Source organism: Pogona vitticeps, chromosome 2 (assembly GCF_051106095.1).
Source record: "Pogona vitticeps strain Pit_001003342236 chromosome 2, PviZW2.1, whole genome shotgun sequence".
Taxonomy (NCBI): Eukaryota; Metazoa; Chordata; class Lepidosauria; order Squamata; family Agamidae; genus Pogona; species Pogona vitticeps.
In genome coordinates, this window is record NC_135784.1 from 31,300,905 (window position 1) to 31,320,701 (window position 19,797).

The 19,797-nt window shown below is 43.4% G+C and overlaps 1 protein-coding gene across 3 annotated transcripts in view; it reads right to left on the reverse strand.

The window, feature by feature from the left end:
• The window catches only part of PPP1R18 (protein phosphatase 1 regulatory subunit 18), a 48,101-nt gene that overhangs the window by 4,563 nt on the left and 23,741 nt on the right, over nucleotides 1–19,797 (reverse strand). For 2 of the 3 annotated variants that reach the window (XM_020812291.3, XM_078388746.1), the window contains one exon: nucleotides 942–1,149. In XM_020812291.3, coding sequence (XP_020667950.3) covers nucleotides 942–1,149 — 208 coding nt within the window. Of the gene's footprint in view, nucleotides 1–941; nucleotides 1,150–19,797 lie in introns of those variants that run through there. The other variant, XR_013542744.1, reaches the window with a different exon arrangement.

Sequence of the window (19,797 nt, forward strand, 5' to 3'; positions counted from 1 at the left end):
TCTGATGGAGAAACAATCTTAACATCATATTGGGTCCACCTCAGTCACTTGCACTGGTAAGGAGTTGGACTAAATAATCTTCAGGACTCTTCCCAGCTGTTATGTTTAGACAAACAAACACTTTTCAAAAGTGCAGGTTAACATGGCTAATTTTAAAGTACACAGAAATCTCAGGCCTAAATCTCAGCCAACAGTGAGACTTCAGTCCCACTGAATCATAGAGTGATTTTATGCAAAACCCACTGATGGTCTGCTGTAGTAGGGGCTACCCCTTGGATGCATGCCTCGACTTTTAAAAACCAAGTTAACAGATCGTATTAGCACATCCTAACTTCAGCAGTACCATTTCATGCGCTAAGTGGGAAACTGAATGCCTGAAAACTCCCCTTATAAAATATGATCCCCTCTGCCTTGAAGAAATTACTAAGAAAACTGCTTCAACAATAGCTACAGTTCCTTCTCTAGGGGTTTAGGGAGTGGGGACAGCATTCAAGCCTTTGATAACTGGGGCATTCTGGGAATTGTAGTCTAAAATGTTAACGTTTCCAAGCTCTGCATTTGCTCTTTCATCTGTCATCTCATATGGTTCAGTCCAGCCACAGAGAGCAACAGTGTGATGTTTGAGCTCTCTGTGATACCCAACGGTTTCTCTGCAAGGCTTTTATTGCAGCTGCGGGCCTGGAAGGGACCTCATGGATCATTGGGTCCAGCTCCTGTCAAGGAGGCCCAGTGGGGGATCCTCTGGCTCCACAACCAGATGCCTATCCAGCAGTTCCCTCCCTTCCCAGCTAGCAACACCTGTTGTCATCCTGTCTCATCTTGACTTGCAATGTCAAACCTCAGAAAAGGATCCATACTTGGGTGAAACGTATGTGGGAAAGAGGGCAGCCCTCATCAACAGACCATCATCCGGGCATCTCCAGAGGCTCCCAGAGACTTACCTACAATGAGGGGCTTAGTCCTCAGCAGACCAGGGAGGCCACGATGAAGCAGCAACAACTCCTCCTCCTCCTCTTCCTCATCCCCATGGGGATTGGTGCAGGTCAATGAATCTGACTCCTCAGGAGGCCCAAACTCCTCAAGTAGGGAATCCTCTGACGGATACTGAAAGGTCCTCTCCAGCTGGTTCTCACTGAATGAGATCTTAAGCTGCAGAAAAGGAGAAATAAAAAGGTGAGTATTCTGCTTTCAGAAATGTTTGGGAGTCAGTTTCCAGAATCCAGAAGATGGGATGTCCAGCTAACAGCCATATACTTTGTACGAGATTCTAGGAGCTGCAGTCCAAAAACGCACACATTTGCCATTGCTGGTCATTGCACTCTCTCCTGGCTGTGCAGGATCAGACCAATGGGGCACTCTCAGTTTAGATCTGCAGTCCTATACTTCTGGACCCAGAAGTAAGTTCCACTCAATTCCACCTCCAAGTGAGTTTCAATGGCCAGGCAGGATTCAAGCTTGAATCCTAGACCATAACTCTACCCACTACACAACCCTGGGTATCAGTGACAACATTTAGCTGTTGAAAGATCCTCTGGACTATTATTAAAGATTCAGAAGCAGCTGACCATCCTAATTGGCAGAGTTAGGAAGTAACTCAGTTGCTACCATGTCTGCAATTTCTATGTTTTCAATAGAATGAGTGCCTGCTGTTAACTCTTTAATGGTGTGTGTGTCAGGAAGGAGCAATATGAATCACATGGATGTTTCATTTTGTGTTGCTACCTCCCACTTGCCCTTGTTTGTGGAAACAGCATTGTAGGGAGATGGGAACTAAGGAGGAAGAAAGCATCACCATAAGGCATCATCACAGCTATCATTTCTTTCCAAACCTTGAAAAAGTTACTTTTTGCACTCCCAGAATCCCCAAAGACCTGGTTGGCGGAGGGGAGTTCTGATAGTTGTAGTCCACAAAAGGTAACTTTCTCAAATTCTGCAATTTTCCTTCTTCGTGTGGTGTTTTTTTTTTAATCTGACCCCAAATAAGAAGAATGAGTTGAGAAAACAGAAGAAAGACTAGGCTTGCAAATGGATAACATAAAAATTTGGCATTTGGCACTATGATTACTTTTTGAACTAACCTAGGCGAAGGATTCTGGGAGTGGATATCCAAGAAAGTAACTTTTCCAAGGCGTGTTTGCACGTATTTGGTGCAAGCTGGGGTGGGGGGGTGCTCACTTAGTAGGACAGCAGGCAGCAGATGAATGGTGGACCCCCACAGCATAACTATTTGGTTCCTCATCCTGATTGACTACACACAGAGGACATTGTGTTCATTCACAGGCCCCTTTTATCAGGATGGGCCCTACAGCCGATGCCCTATGACCTTATCTCCCTTTGACTCTGGGCTGCCGGATAAAAGCGGTTCACCCACCTGCAACAACCAGCAGAACCGACTGCCCTGTTTTGCAACTGAAAGAAGAAAGAGGATGTGACTTACACACATCTAATTATATCCTAGTTGCCACCAACCCCTTCATACAGCTTGGTTGGTTCTTCTTCTACACTCACCCCCCCCCCCAGGAAAAAGTACCGGTCTGTCATTTGCAAGGTTAAAAAGGTGTGATTCTGAACAACACAGGCAAAGAAATTAAAAGTGAAGTGAAATGCTGGAAGGAAGTATAATTCAAAGTGGGACAGCGGAGGGCTACGGAGAATAAATGCTGACACAACCCATAAAAGGACAGGAAGTTGCATCGCTTACAGCCAGTCAAGTCACTCTGCTGTTGCCTGCCAGGATAAGTCTTCCTCTCCCCACTACCGCAAGCTGCAACAAGAGATAAATCTAGGAGGAAATGAGATTACACTGTCCCACGTGCGCCACCCCTCCAGGGCAGAGATGGAAAGAGGGAGAAGGGGAGGGAGAATGAGGATGTTCTCAAGGGTAGACTTCCTCCTCCTCCTCCTCCTCCTCTCACCTTGATGCACAGTAAAGTGAGGCAGTTAAAACTTGCACAGAGGAAGCCACAGGCAGATTGAACCACCCGGAAAGATGATGAACTTAAGGCATTCCTGCAGGCTGTCTAGACACAATCAGCCTCTCTGGAGGAACAGCCAATCACAATGACTGCTACTATGGTATTGCAGTCTTAGAAGAGGTGGCTGCGTGAGTCTGTAGAAGCACATCGGGCAAAAACAACATAAAAATAAAGGAGATTTAAAACATTGTGCCACCTCAGAAGCGATTTAGCATTCCCTTTTTCTGGGGATGCCCTGGGACTGTGCAGCTTGCCCAAGGCCACACAGGCTGGCTCTAATCATAAGAGGCAAAGTGGGGTATTGAACTCCCAACCTCTAGCTTCACAGACCATATCTAAACCATTGGTTATATTATATTATATAGGATCCTATACTACAGTATAGTATATGCTCCGACTGATAAAACTCTGCTTGCCAGGAAAAGGTGGTGGTGGGGGAGAAAGTAGCCAAATTTATTCCTACTTCTGTTAATAGTCTTAACAGCCCATCCAATTACTTCCCTGCTATTATTTGAAGGACAGTTTTCCAGAGAATCAAAAATGATCCACAACCCAGAATGTTAGGCTTCAATATAGGAGGTGAGAATTCATCATGCTGGCCACCAGTCATAAAGTCACAGAGCTATCCATAGAAGTTGTGTTTTATAAAATGAGGGAACTGCAGTAATTGACCTCACACGGTCAATACGAGAAAGAAGGACAAGAAAGTAACTCAGTTATTTCACTTTCCAAAATATGTCTATACATGATCAACCATTATTTTACACTCCTGACGTTCTCATGCTCAGAATATCCAAAGGGTACACGGTTTTACTTTTAATCTTAAAGCAGACTGCATGCCTTTGATTCTGTAATCAGGCATAAAGCACTAATTACTCACCACACTGAATTCTAAGAAGCCGGTTTACCAGTTCAGCCCATCCTCCTTCCTCACCCAGCTTGCAAGCAGGACTGGCCCAACCCTTAGGCAAAGTGAGGAAGTGGCCCCAGACAGTAGATTCTGGGTGTCATGAAGAGAAAGCAGACAGGACTTTAATTTATTATGGTTTCATTTTTGCTGCGACTGAATTGTCTACCTTATCAATATAGCTTGACTTGTCAGAAGTGGGTGCCATTTCCTTCTCCCCATCAGACAATAAAGTGTCTTCAATATGACCTGCGTTCAATTTCAAGTCCCCTTGGCTGGACTTTAGCAACCTAGGGGGTCCTTGATCTTATCTTCTTTCCAAGTGGTTCCCATGGGAATTAATCCAAGCTAATCTCAATTAACTGAAGTCTATTAATGACCTAGGGTAGGGGTGGGGGTGGTGCAGGATGCTCACATTCAGGGATTTAGAAGAGAATAGGGTTGCTGAATATAGGAGTGGGGTGGAGATTCGCCAGTCAAACATGTATACAGCTTGGTAGAACTAAGTGAAAATGTGTAGGCTGTATTCTGCACAGTCATTTACTGTGAAACAAACTTGCTAACACCTTTCAACATTTTGGCTGTCTGTATTGTGTTATGTCTCCTCACATTAAAAATTAAAAGGGTTTTCAAGGGAGGTGAGATACCTAAGGAGTGGTTTTATTAGTCCTATACCCACCCACCCTTGCTTTTCCACAGCTAAGAAGGAATTTGAACCCAGGTCTCTTGAGTCCTAGCCATCACTATCCACAACACCACACTGGGCACCTTAACGTTTTGGTGAATGGATGCAGAACCACAGAACAAACATGAATGATTCCGACCTCATGCCTACATTTTATAAAATAAACTCTTGGTATAATTAGCAGCACAATTCTATGCACAGCTTGGAAACACACATTTTTGGGGGTACTTCAGCTGGGAGATTCCAGTATTATTAAATAATGGGTTGTTCTGCAGTTATTCTATGTCCTCTTAAGGCCTCCTCACTACAATATTTCAGGGTACAGGAATGCAGAAGGCATTTGATTTTACTGCAAAATTCAATGGGAAAGGGTTTTTTAAAAACTCTTGTTATCTGTTTCACATTATTTTTAAGGAGTTCATTCTGGCAACCATTTCGAGACTTATTTTTAAAAAATCTGCAAGGAAGTCACCAAAGTCCCTGAAACTGCCAAGCAATTGGCAAGACCGGCCCTATCGTTAGGCAGCGGTAGGTTGCTCAGAGCAATGACAAGGTACTGGAGAGCTATTTGGTTCATGCAGCCTAATCCACGCCCTCTATGGTAGCTTGTTGTTTTCAGGTATAAAGCAGGTTGCTACTCGTTCTCTAACCATAGAGGAAGTATAAGAGTCAGCTGACCTTCTGGCTACTGCCTATGTGTGAAGTCTGAGAGTTAGGGGATGGCAGCATCAAAAACAAACAATCAAAAAACAATTGCAGAGCTGGGGGAAAAAAACCAAGTGTGATGGAGTCCAAGCCACTAACTACCAAAGTGGAAAATCTACACTGAAACCACCTTTGGCAGATGGTCATCGAATCTCTGTTCAAAAATTTCCAGTGAAGGAGATCCCGCCACCTTTCAAGGTAGCCCATTTCGTTGCCAAACAGCTCTCACTGTCAAGAAATTCTTCCTAATGTTTAGTCTAGATTTTGTCATCGCATCCTTTGCTTTGTGAAACGAAATGCCTTTGGGTAGCTCTGCAGGGTTGGCTTCCTACTAATAGAATTTGGAAACGGAAGGATTCTGGCAATTGTAGTAAAAAAAGTTTTTTTAAAAAAAGTGTGTCTTTTAGGCCATTCATAGCCACCTGATGGAAACAATTCGGCTTTAGACAATTTTGGATGGCATTCTAAAGTCAGTGGATCAGGCACATACTAAATACATAGGGAGCGATTAACAAATCACCTCAGTAATCCTAAAGGCCATTCACTGAACACCTAAATGAAGCTCAAAAGCTATTGGGAGAAAAAGGGTTCACCCCCTCCTCAAACACTTCCAAAACCTAAATCTGTTCCAAAATCACCCGGGACTGCTTTGTATTTACGGGAGGGGGGGGGAGTGACATGTGACTTCCATGGAAAGGATCTCCCTGTCATATCCAATTTGTCCCTGGACTTCCATAAATTCAAAAGGGATTACACAAGAGTCAATGCACCAAAACGGTTCTGCAGAGCAGGGCAGAAATACCGTAGTATTATCTGGCAAAGTGACCATTATCCCACATTTGACATTTGCTGGGATTTGAAGTGCCCCAAGTCCGCTAGGACTCTGAGCCTTGTGGTGCAGTGGTTAAACCGCTGTACTGCAGCTAAAACTGTGCTCAAGACCTGGGGTTCAAATCCCAGGTAGCCGGCTCAAGGTTGATTCAGCCTTCTATCCTTCCGAGGTTGGTAAAATGAGTACCCAGCTCACTGGGGGGGGGGGCAATGTGTAGCCTGCATAATTAAATTGTAAACCGCCCAGAGAGTGCTTGAAGAGCTATGGGGCGGTATATAAGCAGCACACTTTGCTTTTTTGCTTTAGCTTTAGGGTGTTTTTTACAACAGCCAGCACCAAGTGTAAAACAGCTCTGGCATTTGTGCTATTCTCATGAGAAGACAAGACTCCTTGGAAAAGACCCTGATGTTGGGAAAGTGTGAGGGCAAGAGAAGGGGATGACATAGGATGAGATGGCTGGACAGTGTCATCGAAGCTACCAGCATGAATTTGACCAAATTCTGGGAGGCAGTGGAAGACAGGAGGGCCTGGTGTGCTCTGGTCCATGGGGTCACGAAGAGTTGGACACGACTAAACAACTAAACGACAACAATTTGTGCTATAGTTGTTCATTTTCTGGACTACAACTTCCAGAATCCACCAATTAGTATAACCACTAGAAGTTGTCTAGCTTCTCTCACATACCCAACTAGCTTCTCTCACTCTCTCTCTCACACACAACCCAAGAAAAATCACCTTCTAAAGGGCTGTTCTTCCCATGAGAGACTTAGACCCTACTCTGTACTCTTTCCCTTCCTGTGACTGCATGCATGCTCACACGCATGGGAAAGGGCGGTCCCGGAAGGCTCTCCCTCAACTTGGCAAGGCAGCATCAAGCAACAGCTGTTTGGGGCCTGGTCTCCCTCCCTCCCTCCCTCCCTGTTCTCTTGCTAAGGCTATTTTGACCTTATTTAGGAGCTTGAGCGGGTGACTCAGACCTGGAGCATTCCTGAGGGAGGCAGGCAAGCCTTTGGGTGGGGCACTCGGCAGCTGTGGGAAGAAAGAATCATATACAAGCCATGGGGGCGGGTTGGGCAAAGAGGAGCGATGCCCACAGGAAGCAGAAATTCAGGGGTCAGATGTGAATGGATGTTTAATAGCAGCTGGAGAGAAAGGCAGGCTCTTTTAGCTTCATGCCATCCTATAATAGCCTTCTCCAGTCTGATCCCACCCATCTGGCCTGCAATGACCACTGTCCCCCCGGGACCATGACCACTGGGCATGTTACTTGGTATTATAGGCTACCTGTATACCCTGCCTTTCCTTCAATGAGCTCTACCACAGCCATGCTCAACGGCAGCCATGTGCCCCCCTGGCACATTAGAAGAGGTGCCTCAGGCTGAGAAAATGGAAGAAATTATTCTCTATTCATCTGTTCGCGTCATATCCTTGTTTGACAAGGGGACCCTGGAACCTGAGAAGAGTTCCTAAAAGGGCCATGACCCAAAAAAAAGTTTGAGAATGGCTGCTCTAGAAGACAACCTGGCTCTTCTCATTTGGAAAGCTTGAGGCTGGGAATGTTACTACAGTATTTATTTATTTATTACATACTCATCCTCCTTTTCTTCCAGTGAATCTACAGTAGCACACACCACCTTCACAGTTACAAATAGCCTGGGGAGGCTGACTGAGAGAGGAATCAACTGGCTACAAGATCACCCCTGAGGGTTCTTTTTTTTAATGGATCAGATAGATTCTGTGAGTAAAAAAAAAAACCCTCACTTTTCCAACAAATGGTCTATCTCTGCATTACCCTCCATGTTCTCAACTGGGGAAAGCTGCAAGCATTTGCTTTCATTTCGTCCTTGCCACTTTAGGGTTTTTCCCCAATCAGGATTGTTTCTCCGTCGTCTGTCAACTCCCTTGGTGGGCCTCCCTTCCCTCTGCCCCAAAAGACTCTGCAAAATACACTCTAATCAGGAATGATACAGTCTCATCAGGAATAATAATTTCCTGGCTATTTTAACTGACAGCCAATATTCATGCACCCTGATAGGCCATGCTGGGGTAATCCATAACTGAGCAGTGTATGGTGATAATAAAGACCCAGAGCATCATCCTACCAATGCTCAGCCATGGAGGACTTCTGCATGGCATTTTATTAATCTCCCTTAAGAACAACTTTCTCAGGGCTGCTTAAATATATACCTCTGTGATGATGGGGCATAAGTGACAGATAAGGATTTGAATTTGATTAGACAATTAGAAGGAAGTCTAGGAGGTAGGTCAATCCTGTCCTCGCTCGTCTCCTCCCCTGAATGATCATGATCCTTTTTGCCCACAAGAGGGCAACGTATTTTGTGCTGCTTTAAATAGGAGAATGAGATCTTTTCATGCAACTTAAGCAAACCTATGCAAAGAATGAATTTGACCCAACTCCGGGAGGCAGTGGAAGACAGGAGGGCCTGGCATGCTCTGGTCCATGGGGTCACAAAGAGTCGGACATGACTTAACAACTAAACAACAAGAATGCGAAGAATACAAATTGCACAAAAAGGCAATGGATGCTGCTTTGCTGCATGGACTCCTAAGGACTAGAAGCATGGGGTGCAGTGCTTGCAGCTCTCTTTGTTTAAAAACAAAAAAAAAACCATATCAGTCATTCTGTGCTTGTTATATTTTTTGTACAGTACTTAGCTTCTCAAAGGGAAAGGACATTACCTGGCACAAAGATAGTTTATACAAATTATATCTTTTGTGTGATAAAAAAAAATTATACTCCCTATCTTGCTGGAAATAAGGTATCTTGAGAAGCCTGAATATTCCTCATTAGAGTCCCTCATTGATCAACACCAATTTTATGAGAAGTTAAAATTCACTGAGTATTCCTTACTTCCCTCCCCTGCCTTCATGGATCACTGCCCTTTTGGATAAGGAGGACCTGACCACTGTCACCCACGCAATGGTTACCTCATGTTTAGGTCACTGCATTGGGTTTAAATGGCGCAGAATAATGCAGAATTTGATACTTCCTTTGTTTCACGCTCAAGAGCTCTTAATACAAATCTGAGCTTAACTGGACTGGATGCTTGCTGGCTTGCTTCTATCTCCCTCTGAAAGTGTTAGTGCTTACCTTTCATACATGAAGTGGCCCAGGTCTAGCAGACAAAATGTAATTTCGCCTTAATGACGGAGAATTTATGTGATGTAATAAGAGTATTTGAATTTGGTCATAAGGTTCACTAGATCAGTGGTCCCCAACCTTTTTAGCCCCGCGGACCGGCTGGGGGAAGCGGGGTAACCCCCTGCACTTGTGTGCGTGCACAAAGGAGTGTGCGTGCTCTCTGTGGACACGCTTGCACATGCAAACGGACTGTGTAGGGGGAGCGTGTGCAGGGGTGGGGGAGGAAGTCTCTCTCCACAGCCTGGTCCGGCTCAGGCCACAAACCGGCCCCGGGCCATGAACCGGGGTTTGGGGACCTCTGCACTAGATGATCTTGGACCAGTCATTAGCTCAGCCTTGCTGACCTTTCAGGTTGAAAGTATTGTGAGATAGACAGAGAACTACCCTCCAAATTGACATTCAGCTTCCTTACAAAAGCTCAAGAAAATCATCATTCGTCATCTCACCTTATAAAACGTCTTCTCCCGTAAATTCTACCCAGTCTTCCAAGGTCTGTGGAGTTCTATTCTACATTCTATCTTTTGCTTAGAAAAGTACGAAATAAAAGAGTGGGGCTTTCTCTGTCGTGGCCCTTGGGCTACGGAGTTCTTTGTCAAGAGAAATGCATCAAGCGACCTCCCCAACAGCATTCTGCTAGCAAGTTATGTCTTTATAACTTTTAGCTGGCAGTGAATGCAAGTAATAACGAGCTTAAGGTTATAAATGGTTTTGCGACATACTATTTTACTGTTCCAAGGGTGTGTTATGTTATTCATTTTGTTGTGACTGCTTTTTATTGCTTGTTTTTAATGCTTTTAGTTGGTAGTGGCTACACTATTGCTGAGTAATTAAATAAACTGTTAAGTTTTACCACCTGGGGCCTACTTTTTGTGTGTGTGCATATATTTCATATTGTTGCTTCGATAATAATGTCTGGCTTTAATATGTTATTTAGGGACGCTTTCTGTATTATTAGTTGGCTGAATAGCTCAGGGGTTTAGGTATCTGGCTCTGGAGCGAGAAGTTGGGCCTCCACCTTTGCCCAAGCCTTCCACTTCAGCTTCCCTTGCGGGAGTCTTTCCCAAACTGACACCATTTACAAGTCTTTGACTACAGTTCCTATCAGCCCCATTGGCTAGGGAGGATGGGCACTGTAATCCAATACACGTGGGTGGAGGAAGGCTGCATTTGGAGGGCTCAGGATGGGGAAAGTGTCTCTGTTCTTTTCCTTCCCAGTTAAATAGTCTTGCATGGTGCTGTATAAGCGGGCAGAAGTTTATCTGCACATACCCAACCCATGCCTCCAGCTTCCAGGACGGTCACCGTTAATTGGCACTCCACTACCTTAGTCTGCTGTTAAAGGGAATGATCTTGAAGGTATTTTTATTTAGACATACCATTGGCTTCTAGCTGGGTTGTAACTGATGGCAGCCTTTTGGTTGGTTTTTAAGTGGCTTGCTCTCAATTGTGTTTTAAGCTGTTTCTGCACATTAACTGTGTTTGTTTTTTATTTGTATTTTCATTGTCCTCACCTGGCTCAGGTGCCTTTTTGGCAGAAAAGTAGAATATAAACATAATAAATAAAAATAATGAAAATGCCCTATGTGACGTCAAATCTAGTTTGAGTAGATTTTTCTTGGAGACCTGTTTATCACAGTGGTCGGGATGGGATGTTTGCCAGTGAATTGCTTTCTCCTGGATGGGGGACTGGTTATGTCCAGTAACTAGGCAAGCCATGTTGTAATTCCACCTTGTCAGGTGGCCTATTCTTAACAAAGGAGAGCGTGGGCAGTGGAGGTGAGCTCTTTGATCCTTCATCCTATTTTTTTAATGTCACCTTTGTTGTCTGGCTTGATTTAGCTTCATCCAGAGGCCCTTCCTGTATGTCTCTAAAGCTCCTACTCCAAATGCTATTAACCAAAAATAAAAATAAAAACAAAACAAAAATCTTGGCACAGGCATTGATGTGGTGCTAGTTTTAAATAGCCACTTGAAACACTAGGAAACCACGCTTGGAAGAAGCCGGACATTGGCTACCCACTCTTTATCCTTCTGGCCTTAATTATAATCTGATTTCTGCTCTATAATCTATTTGCCTACAAAGATGAGAGAATATGTTTTTAAAGCTGAGATTGAATTAAAAAAAAACGAGCAAGGCCTTACAGAAGATTTGAAACCAAGATAAAATGAGATCAGAAAGGACATTAAAATCAAGACACATCAACTCTGCTTCTACAACTGTCAAACTGTTTTATCTCCTTGTTCTTTTCACTTGAAAACACTCCAAACCTCGATGATGATAATAATATCTGCAGCTAGTATTTCTTTCCTCTATAGCGAACATATCTGAACCGAAGCCATTGTGCTTTGGATGTATCATGGGATGAAAACTTTCAGTGGAAAAGACAATAGTGCTAGGAAATGTTAAAAGCAGTAGGAAAAAAAACACATGTAAGAAAGACTGAGTCAGTAAAGGAAACTACTATCTGTAGTTTGCAATACCTGAGCAGAGTTGTTAATGAAATGAACTTTCAGAAGTCATTAATTACGTGCCATCAAAGCGATTTATAAGTCACCATATGCCAGAAGTGACTAGACAGTGTATAACAAGAAATTATTTCCTTTTCTCTCTCTGTTATAATGTGTTTTTTAAGGAGCATTCACATTTAAATTAAAGGTTCAGTCAGTATTTTTAAGTAGAAAAGGCAGACTTTTGCACAGCCACTAATCAGACTGCCTCTCACACACTTCCTGATTCATAATCATGAACACAAGATTACAGCCTTGCTAAAGGCCCATTGCCTCTCTTACCAGCACATGATGATCATTATCCAGACTGACCCTCCTACTGCTGCTTATTTTGGAGGACGGATGAAACTAAGGCTCAGGAACTATATTTCATGTACGTAGTGTGTAGCTCAGTTCTGAAAATCCACTCTCGTTGTGAGTACAGCTAATGGGCATTAAGAGCTTAACTAACCCAACTTGTGATCTTGACCATGTTCACACACAGTTAAGTTCACTGTTAATGAAGTGCACATTTAGGTCTGTAATGCTCTCTACCTCCTGCACACAAATGATAATGTGTAAGTAGTGTAAAGGTAAGAGAAAAAAGTTTATCTTTGAAGAAGGCAGTGTTACAGTACACAGCAGGAATCAGAAAAACCTACAAGAATGGGGAGAATCTTTGTGCTAGGCAGAAATCTATCAGCTTGCTATTTGAGATCCATTTCAACAGATCTCAAGAGCCGAACCTGGGATTTTCTGCACACAAAGCAAGAGTTCTTCCCATGATCTATGATTCCTGTTGCCAAACTAGAGCTCATACGGGAAATCTGATTAAAATCCCCTATTCCGGTAGTGTTGATTGTTGTGTTTCCCCCCCCCTTTCATTTAGCATTCCCATGGGACTGCTTTGAAAGTCAAGAGCATGGTCCTCACCCCTTATCCTTTCACAAATCTGAACTCCTCTCCTCCAGAAGCTGCTAACATAGAAAAGAGAGAGAAAACACTGAAATGCAGAAAGCTATAAGCTGATTCAGCAGCTCCTAAACTCAAATCAACTCAACATCAGAGTTGTTGAGCTTCATTACCCAGAATCATGGACGACAGATTTCTGGGAGCTGGGATCCAATATCTGAGCAGAGCTTGGAAAACTTAGTTTTCTGGATTATATTTCCCACAGTCTTTCAAACAACATGTCGCCTAGGGCAGTGGTTCTTAACCTTTTTGAAAGAAACGCCCCCTTGAGCCATTGAGGAAGTTATCATTGCCCCCCTCCCCGCGGTGATGACATCTTATTTATTTATTTATTTATTTATTTATTTATTTATTTATTTATTTATTTATTTATTTATTTATTTATTTATTTATTTATTTATTTATTTATTTATTTAAGACACTTAAATCCAATGACCCCTGAAAACAAAATTCAATTCCAAGAAAATGAAATGCCCCCTTAAAGTAACATTTAATGATTTAGTTGCAAGCGAATTTTAAGACACAAAAAGAAATATAAAAAGGGCATAAAAACAAACCGCAATGCAGGAACTAAAAATTTCAAGACGAAAACTCTGAAACTAAATTAAAATTGGAGGAAAATATATATTCATGCACACTGTAAAAAGGCTGTAGCCATCTTCACAGGTTTGGCTTGCTCCTGCGCCCCCTTACCGCCCCCCTTCTGCTCCAGCGCCCCCACACCGCCCCTTTTCGTTCTACCGCCCCCCTGAAAAATGAAATCGCCCCCTGGGGGGCATTATCGCCCACGTTAAGAACCACTGGCCTAGGGGATGTAATCCAAGTTCTACGTATGGAGAAGCAAAGCTGGGAAGTACTGTATTGGTTCAATAATGGAATACACATTTTGTATAGGAAAAGTTATAGGTTCAATCCCTGGAACCTCTTGGAAGGACTGGGAAAAACTCCTGTCATCTGAAACTCTGGAGCCTGTGTCAGCCAGTTAGGGGGCAATGTACTGAGCTAGGTCCAATGTGCTGACTTGGTGTAAGGGTGTGTCCTATATTCCAATGAATGAATGTGATTCTACTAGGAGGCTGGGCTGGGGACACCAGTTCTACGGATTCCTGTTTCTTAACATGCATGAACATTACGCGACCTGTCCAAATCTTTCTGTGGTTGCCTGTGTTCTTAAATATGCATAGATGTGGCTTAAAGGTTTTGCAAATTTCAAGAGTTTAGAGGTGGTGAAAACACATTCCTCCAGATGTCACTGCACTGCAACCCTAGCCAGCTCCAGCTAGTATGGCTAATGACTGGGGATGACAGGAATTGTAATCTAACAATATGTGGTATCTAAAGACATATGTGAGGCCTGAAACATGCTTTCTTCTGGATAAAGATAGGGGACATACTCTTCCATCCAAAATATTCAGCTGTAAGAAACAAAAAATTAGAATGGCTCAATTTTAGCTTCCTAAAGAAATCAGATGGGGGAAAAACTGATTACAGTGGGGTCTTGACTTGAGAACTTAATCTGTATTCAAAGGCGGTTCTCAAGTCAAAAAGTCTGTAAGTCAAGTCTCCATTGACCTACAGTGCATTGAAAACCGATTAATCCCGTAACAGGCCGTTTTGGCTCCATTTTGGTTTTTTTCTGGTCTGTAAGTCAATTCTCAGGCTGCAAGTCAAACCTAAATTTTGCGGCCAGAGAAGTCTGTAACTCAAAAAGTCTGTAAGTCAAGGGTCCACTGTAGTTTGAAATGTGGTGCTGGACAACAGCTTTGTGGTACCCTGAACTGCTAGAAAGATTAAGAAGTGAGTCCTAGATCAAATCAAACCTGAATTATCTCTGGAGGAAAAATGTTAAAATTGAGCCGGTCTTACTCTGGCCACATCATGAGAAGGCAGGATTTTCTGGAAAAGACAATAATGCAGGAAAAAGAAGAAGGCTGTAGGAAAAGAAGACAATGAAATGCAAGTTGGGTTGACTCCTTAAAGGAAGCCAGGAGTTCTTAATACTCCCAGGGGCTTGAGTTTGCAAGAGCTGAGCAGGAGAGGAGACTGCTTACTCATAAAGTCGCCATAAATCAGAGGTGATTTGAGGGCACATGACAACAACAACTCTAAGGATGGATGATTCTTCTGTTCTCCTTTTATTCAGAGCAACAACTATACCTAGTTTGGGGAAAGGAATGGGGGGGGGGATCCTCCACATGTTTTGGCCTACGACTCTTAATAGCCCTTTCCAGCCAAGCCAGCAGGAGAACCAAATACTCTGACCCCTGTGGTGGAATCAATCACTTTCCCCAGCAAAGAATAGGATGCAAAAGAGCATCAAAAGTAACCAAGCAGGTAACTTCTCTTATTGGCTGTCCTTCAGGCTCACGGAAACATTTTAATGATGTGATTTATTCATTTCTCATGGAGAACTATTAGTCCTCTTGCGGTATACTGGCATGCACACCATTTGGGACTTAACTGATCTAATCCAGCCCTCTGCCCTGAGACAGGATCTTCTTATCTCTAACCCACATTAATTCCTTGCAGATTTAGCTCGCATTATCCTGGTCCACCGTTTGCCCCATGCAGAGAGCAGAAGCAAGCAAAGTATGGCAAGGCAGAGTAATGGCTGCTTCTAAAGGAAATGCGAAACAAGAAGGGAAACAAGTGTTGCAACCTCCGCACTTTATTCACGCAAAGTCCAATTCTGTAAGAAGCTTCCAATGACTGCTATTGCTAGGGAAGTAGCAGTGCTTAATTGTATTAATATTGCACCCTCCTCTGAGAAGCTTAAGGTTACACACATAGGTTTTTATTCCTCCTCCTCTTTTCTGCTCACAGTAGCCCTTACAAGGCGGGAAAGAGTGGGAATGAATGACTTGCCCATCGTCTGGCAGTGAGTTTTGTGACTATTAAGTCAAACCTGGGTCTTCCTCGTGCTCATCCAACTGTCCTGAACCAGCTCTTACAGCTGAGTCTTTATTCTACCCGCTTCTCAGACAAATTGGAACAAGTTCAGAGGAGGGGAGGGCAACAAGGATGACTGCAGGCATTTCAAACCAAGTCTTATGAGGAAACACTGGAAGAACTGAGCATGTTTAGCTTTGAGAAAAGAAGGCTGAGGAGAATTTTCAAATACTTGGAAGACTGTCATAATGAGTAGGGACAGGATCTGCTCTTGATCATCCCTGAATGCAGGACACGCAAAAATGGGCTCAAGTTACTGGAAGCCAGATTTTGGTTGCATATCAAGAAAAATCTCCTAACCGTTAGACCAGTATGGCAGTGGAACCAATTACTCCGAGAGGTGGTGAGTGCTCCAACACTGGAGGCACTCAAGAGAAATTTAGACAACCACCTGGGAGAGTGATATCCTTTGATTTGTATTCCTGCATTGAGCAGAGGGTTGGACTCAGTGGCCTGATAGGTCTCTTCCAACTTCATTACAGTGGTGCCCCGCATAGCGAGCGCACCGTTTAACGACAAATCCACATAGCGACGTGTTTTTGCGATTGTTTTTTCGATCGCATAACAACGTTCTCAATGCCTAAAAATCGCATTGCGATGATCGGTAAGCGTTTCACTTACCAATCTTCGCATTGCGATGTTTTACAAACAGCTGATCGGCTTTTCCAAAATGGCCACCGGGTGAAGAAAATGGCCACCCGCAGCGTTTTCACACCCTGCCCTCGCTTACCAGGCAGCAAAAATGGCGGCCAGCTGGAGGATTTTCCCCATAGCGGTGAGTGTTTCCCCATAGGAATGCATTAAACATGTTTTAATGTGTTCCTATGGGGTTTTTAGTCCCGCATAGCGACTAATCTGGATAGCGACAATTTTTTCAGAACGGATTATCGTCGCTATGCGGGGCACCACTGTATTCTATCATTCTTCTTCATTCCAGATAATCCCACCTGGACCATTAATTTCTGCTGCCCCAACAGGACCCCGAAAGCAATTATGGAGACAAAGCTATTGTTAAAAGCAATTATGGAGCTAAAGCTATTGTTTAGTGGTTTTACTTTCAGAAACTATACTACCAACTTGCAAGGTGACTTGGAAGTTGTTAGTCAACAATCACACAAGGCATAAATTGCCATTCCTGAAATCAGACACTATGGACAGACAATATTGCCTGCAACTTTTTGTAAAAAAAATATAAGGGCTAAAAGGTTTTACAAAAGAATATGAGGAATCTCAGGAATCCCAGAGGGAGCAGTCTTGGGATTGTAGTCCAAAAATGTAATTTAGCCAAACTTTGCATAAATATAATTAATGAATAAGGACATTTATATTCCATATATATAAAACTGGAATGCATACAATAAGCAAACAAATTCCATATTCTGTTCAGAACTCTCTGTGCATGACAAGGAGCTACAGACCATCTTTATGACAAGTTGCTACAGGCAACCTTTCGCCCTGCTCATAGACTGGCTGGCCTTGCCTCATGGGCTGTGGCTTTCCTTTCCTCCTTCACAGAATGCACTCAACCACTTCCTGAGCTAAGCTAACCAGGCTGCAGTTGGCTAGGCCTCTTGTTTCCGCCCCACACGTTCACTCCTTCCTGTTTTCGGAAGAACTGTGATGTGAGTTGTGGGTGGTAAGAGCTGGCGCTAAGGACAGAGCGAGTTCAAACAGCTACGAATTAGATCTGGTTATTAGATGGCGAGAAGACAAACCCAGCAAGCTCAGGGTATAGTGAAACACAGGGCGCCATGTTGTTTTTAAAGATGTGGGAGCCTCACTGAATGGGCAAGTTGTTAGCTATCCCTATGCCCCAACCTTCCTCGCCAGGTTGTTATAAAGCTAGAATGACAGGTGGAAAAAAAATCAATGTTTTTGGACTACAGGTCCCAGAATGCCATGGTCAGCATGGCCACTGACCATGGTGGAGAGAGTATTCTGGGAATTGTAATCCAAAATTGTAAATTTTCTCCTCTTGGTTCTAAATACTAGTTGTTAAGGAAGAACAGTGGAAGGTTTTCCAGCGGCCTCCAGTTGGCCAAACATAGGAAACAGAATGCTGGACTAGTCAGACCTTTAATGCGACCCAGGCAGAACTCTTCTTACATTGTTTTCTTAAATAAATAAGGAAATAAGTAAGAGGCCTTCTTTTGTGCAACTTTTTGTTTCTAACAGCAGGCAACCCAATGTACCAAAAGTCTACAAGTAAGGAATCAAAGGTCTTCCCTTGTCCCCCAGCATCTATCTATTCAGCGAAACACTGCTTTTTGATTACAGCAGCTTTCTATCATGTCTAATAAAGACTCTAAGAATTTGTCTAACAATATATATATGCATTAGGATCAGAAGAGGGACGTGGTGGCGCTGCAGGCTAAACCGCCGAAGCCTGCGCTGCAGGGTCAGAAGACCAGCAGTCATAAGATCGAATCCACGCGACGGAGTGAGCTCCTGTCGCTTGTCCCAGCTCCCGCCAACCTAGCGGTTCGAAAGCATGCAAATGCGAGTAGATCAATAGGGGACCACTTCGGTGGGAAGGTAACAGCGTTCCGTGTCTAAGTCGCACTGGCCATGTGACCACGGAAGATTGTCTTCGGACAAAAACACTGGCTCTATGGCTTGGAAACGGGGATGAGCACCGCCCCCTAGAGTCGAACACGACTGGACAAAAATTATCAAGGGGAACCTTTACCTTTACCTTTAGGATCAGAAGAGGGCAAATTATTTCATTTCACTGCTTCAGCTTTTAAAAAAGGGCAAGTAGACATTTATCCTACAATTCTTACACAGAAGCTACTGCCCTTGTCTGCTTACCACAGTTCAAAAACAATCACAATGTTGAACAAAGGCAGCCTCAGCAGGAGGAAAAAGAAAACAGGAAAGAAATGGGTGCAATCCCAACCCAGAATGTGCAAGTATGCAAGTTTCTTTGCCCTCTTGCACCATTTTCAGCCATGTGGCTGTTTTCATCTTCCTGGTGATATTTTGCATAATTGCACATATTTGGCCCTAACAGACTTGGGGGAAAAAAAGAGAAAGCAAAATATCAAAGGAGCAACAGAAATGGTGGCTGCCCAGAAGGTGAAATTGTGCAACCTTCACCAGATCTCTCTCTCTTTTTTTTTAATGGTTGGGGAATCAGGGAAGAGTTAGAAGTTGGAAACCACAGCTGGCTGCCCTTAGAATCGACAGCCACTCTTAAGCAACGGGAGTCAATGGATCCTAACAAAGGATTCAAACACATTGTTGGGGATAAAAATAGTTGGACTTGACAATCTTGCGGCAAAAAGAGAAAAAGACTGCTTGCAGGTTGGTAAGGATTATGGGGGACTTCAGAGAGAAAAAAATAGGCAGAAAACACAGTATGTATTTCAAAATGCACACAACTGAAAAAAAATGGCACAAAAAGAGTGCAGTCAACAAGGTGTATGAGCAGTAAAGCAAATTCTTTAATCCAGTATGAAAAAGCACCAGGAAGAAAATTCTGATTTGGGGAAATGCAGTAACATTTGAGATGGGAGAGGTTTTTCACACCCCTAACCTGGAAAATCAGCTCAGTCAGATGCACTTTGGGTGACTGAAACACAAGGCCACAGCAAGGTTGCCAAATCCTAAACCAGAAGAAATATTCACGTAACTCAGTGATTAAGGTTTCTGGGTGTGGAGCCAGAGGTTGGGAGTTTGATTCCCTGTTGTGCCTCCTTGACAGGGGCTGAACTCAATCATCTACTGTATGTAGAGTCCCTTCCAGTCTGCAGTTTTAAGATTTTTATTATCATATTCTTCTTAAGATGCAACTGGTGTCTCTTTCGGTTCCTTTGTCCACTCTTTCCTTTCACTTGCCGGGGAATAAACTACAAGTTTAGCTTGCTTAAGCAAGAGGGAAACGAGGTTGATTAAAGGGAGCAGCTGCTTCTGCTTCTCTCTCTCTCTCCATTGATCCTATTCCTATTTAGTCTAACAGCAGTTACGGAGACTACTATACTCAAATTGTAATGTGGCAACTGTACTCTTTAATCGTTGACAGGTTTGCCAACAGATCCGGGGGAAAAATGTCATGGCCTACTCTAGTGCCTTTAACAAGAATGAAGCGCACAAATCAGCAAGAGAAGCTTTTCCTTGAAT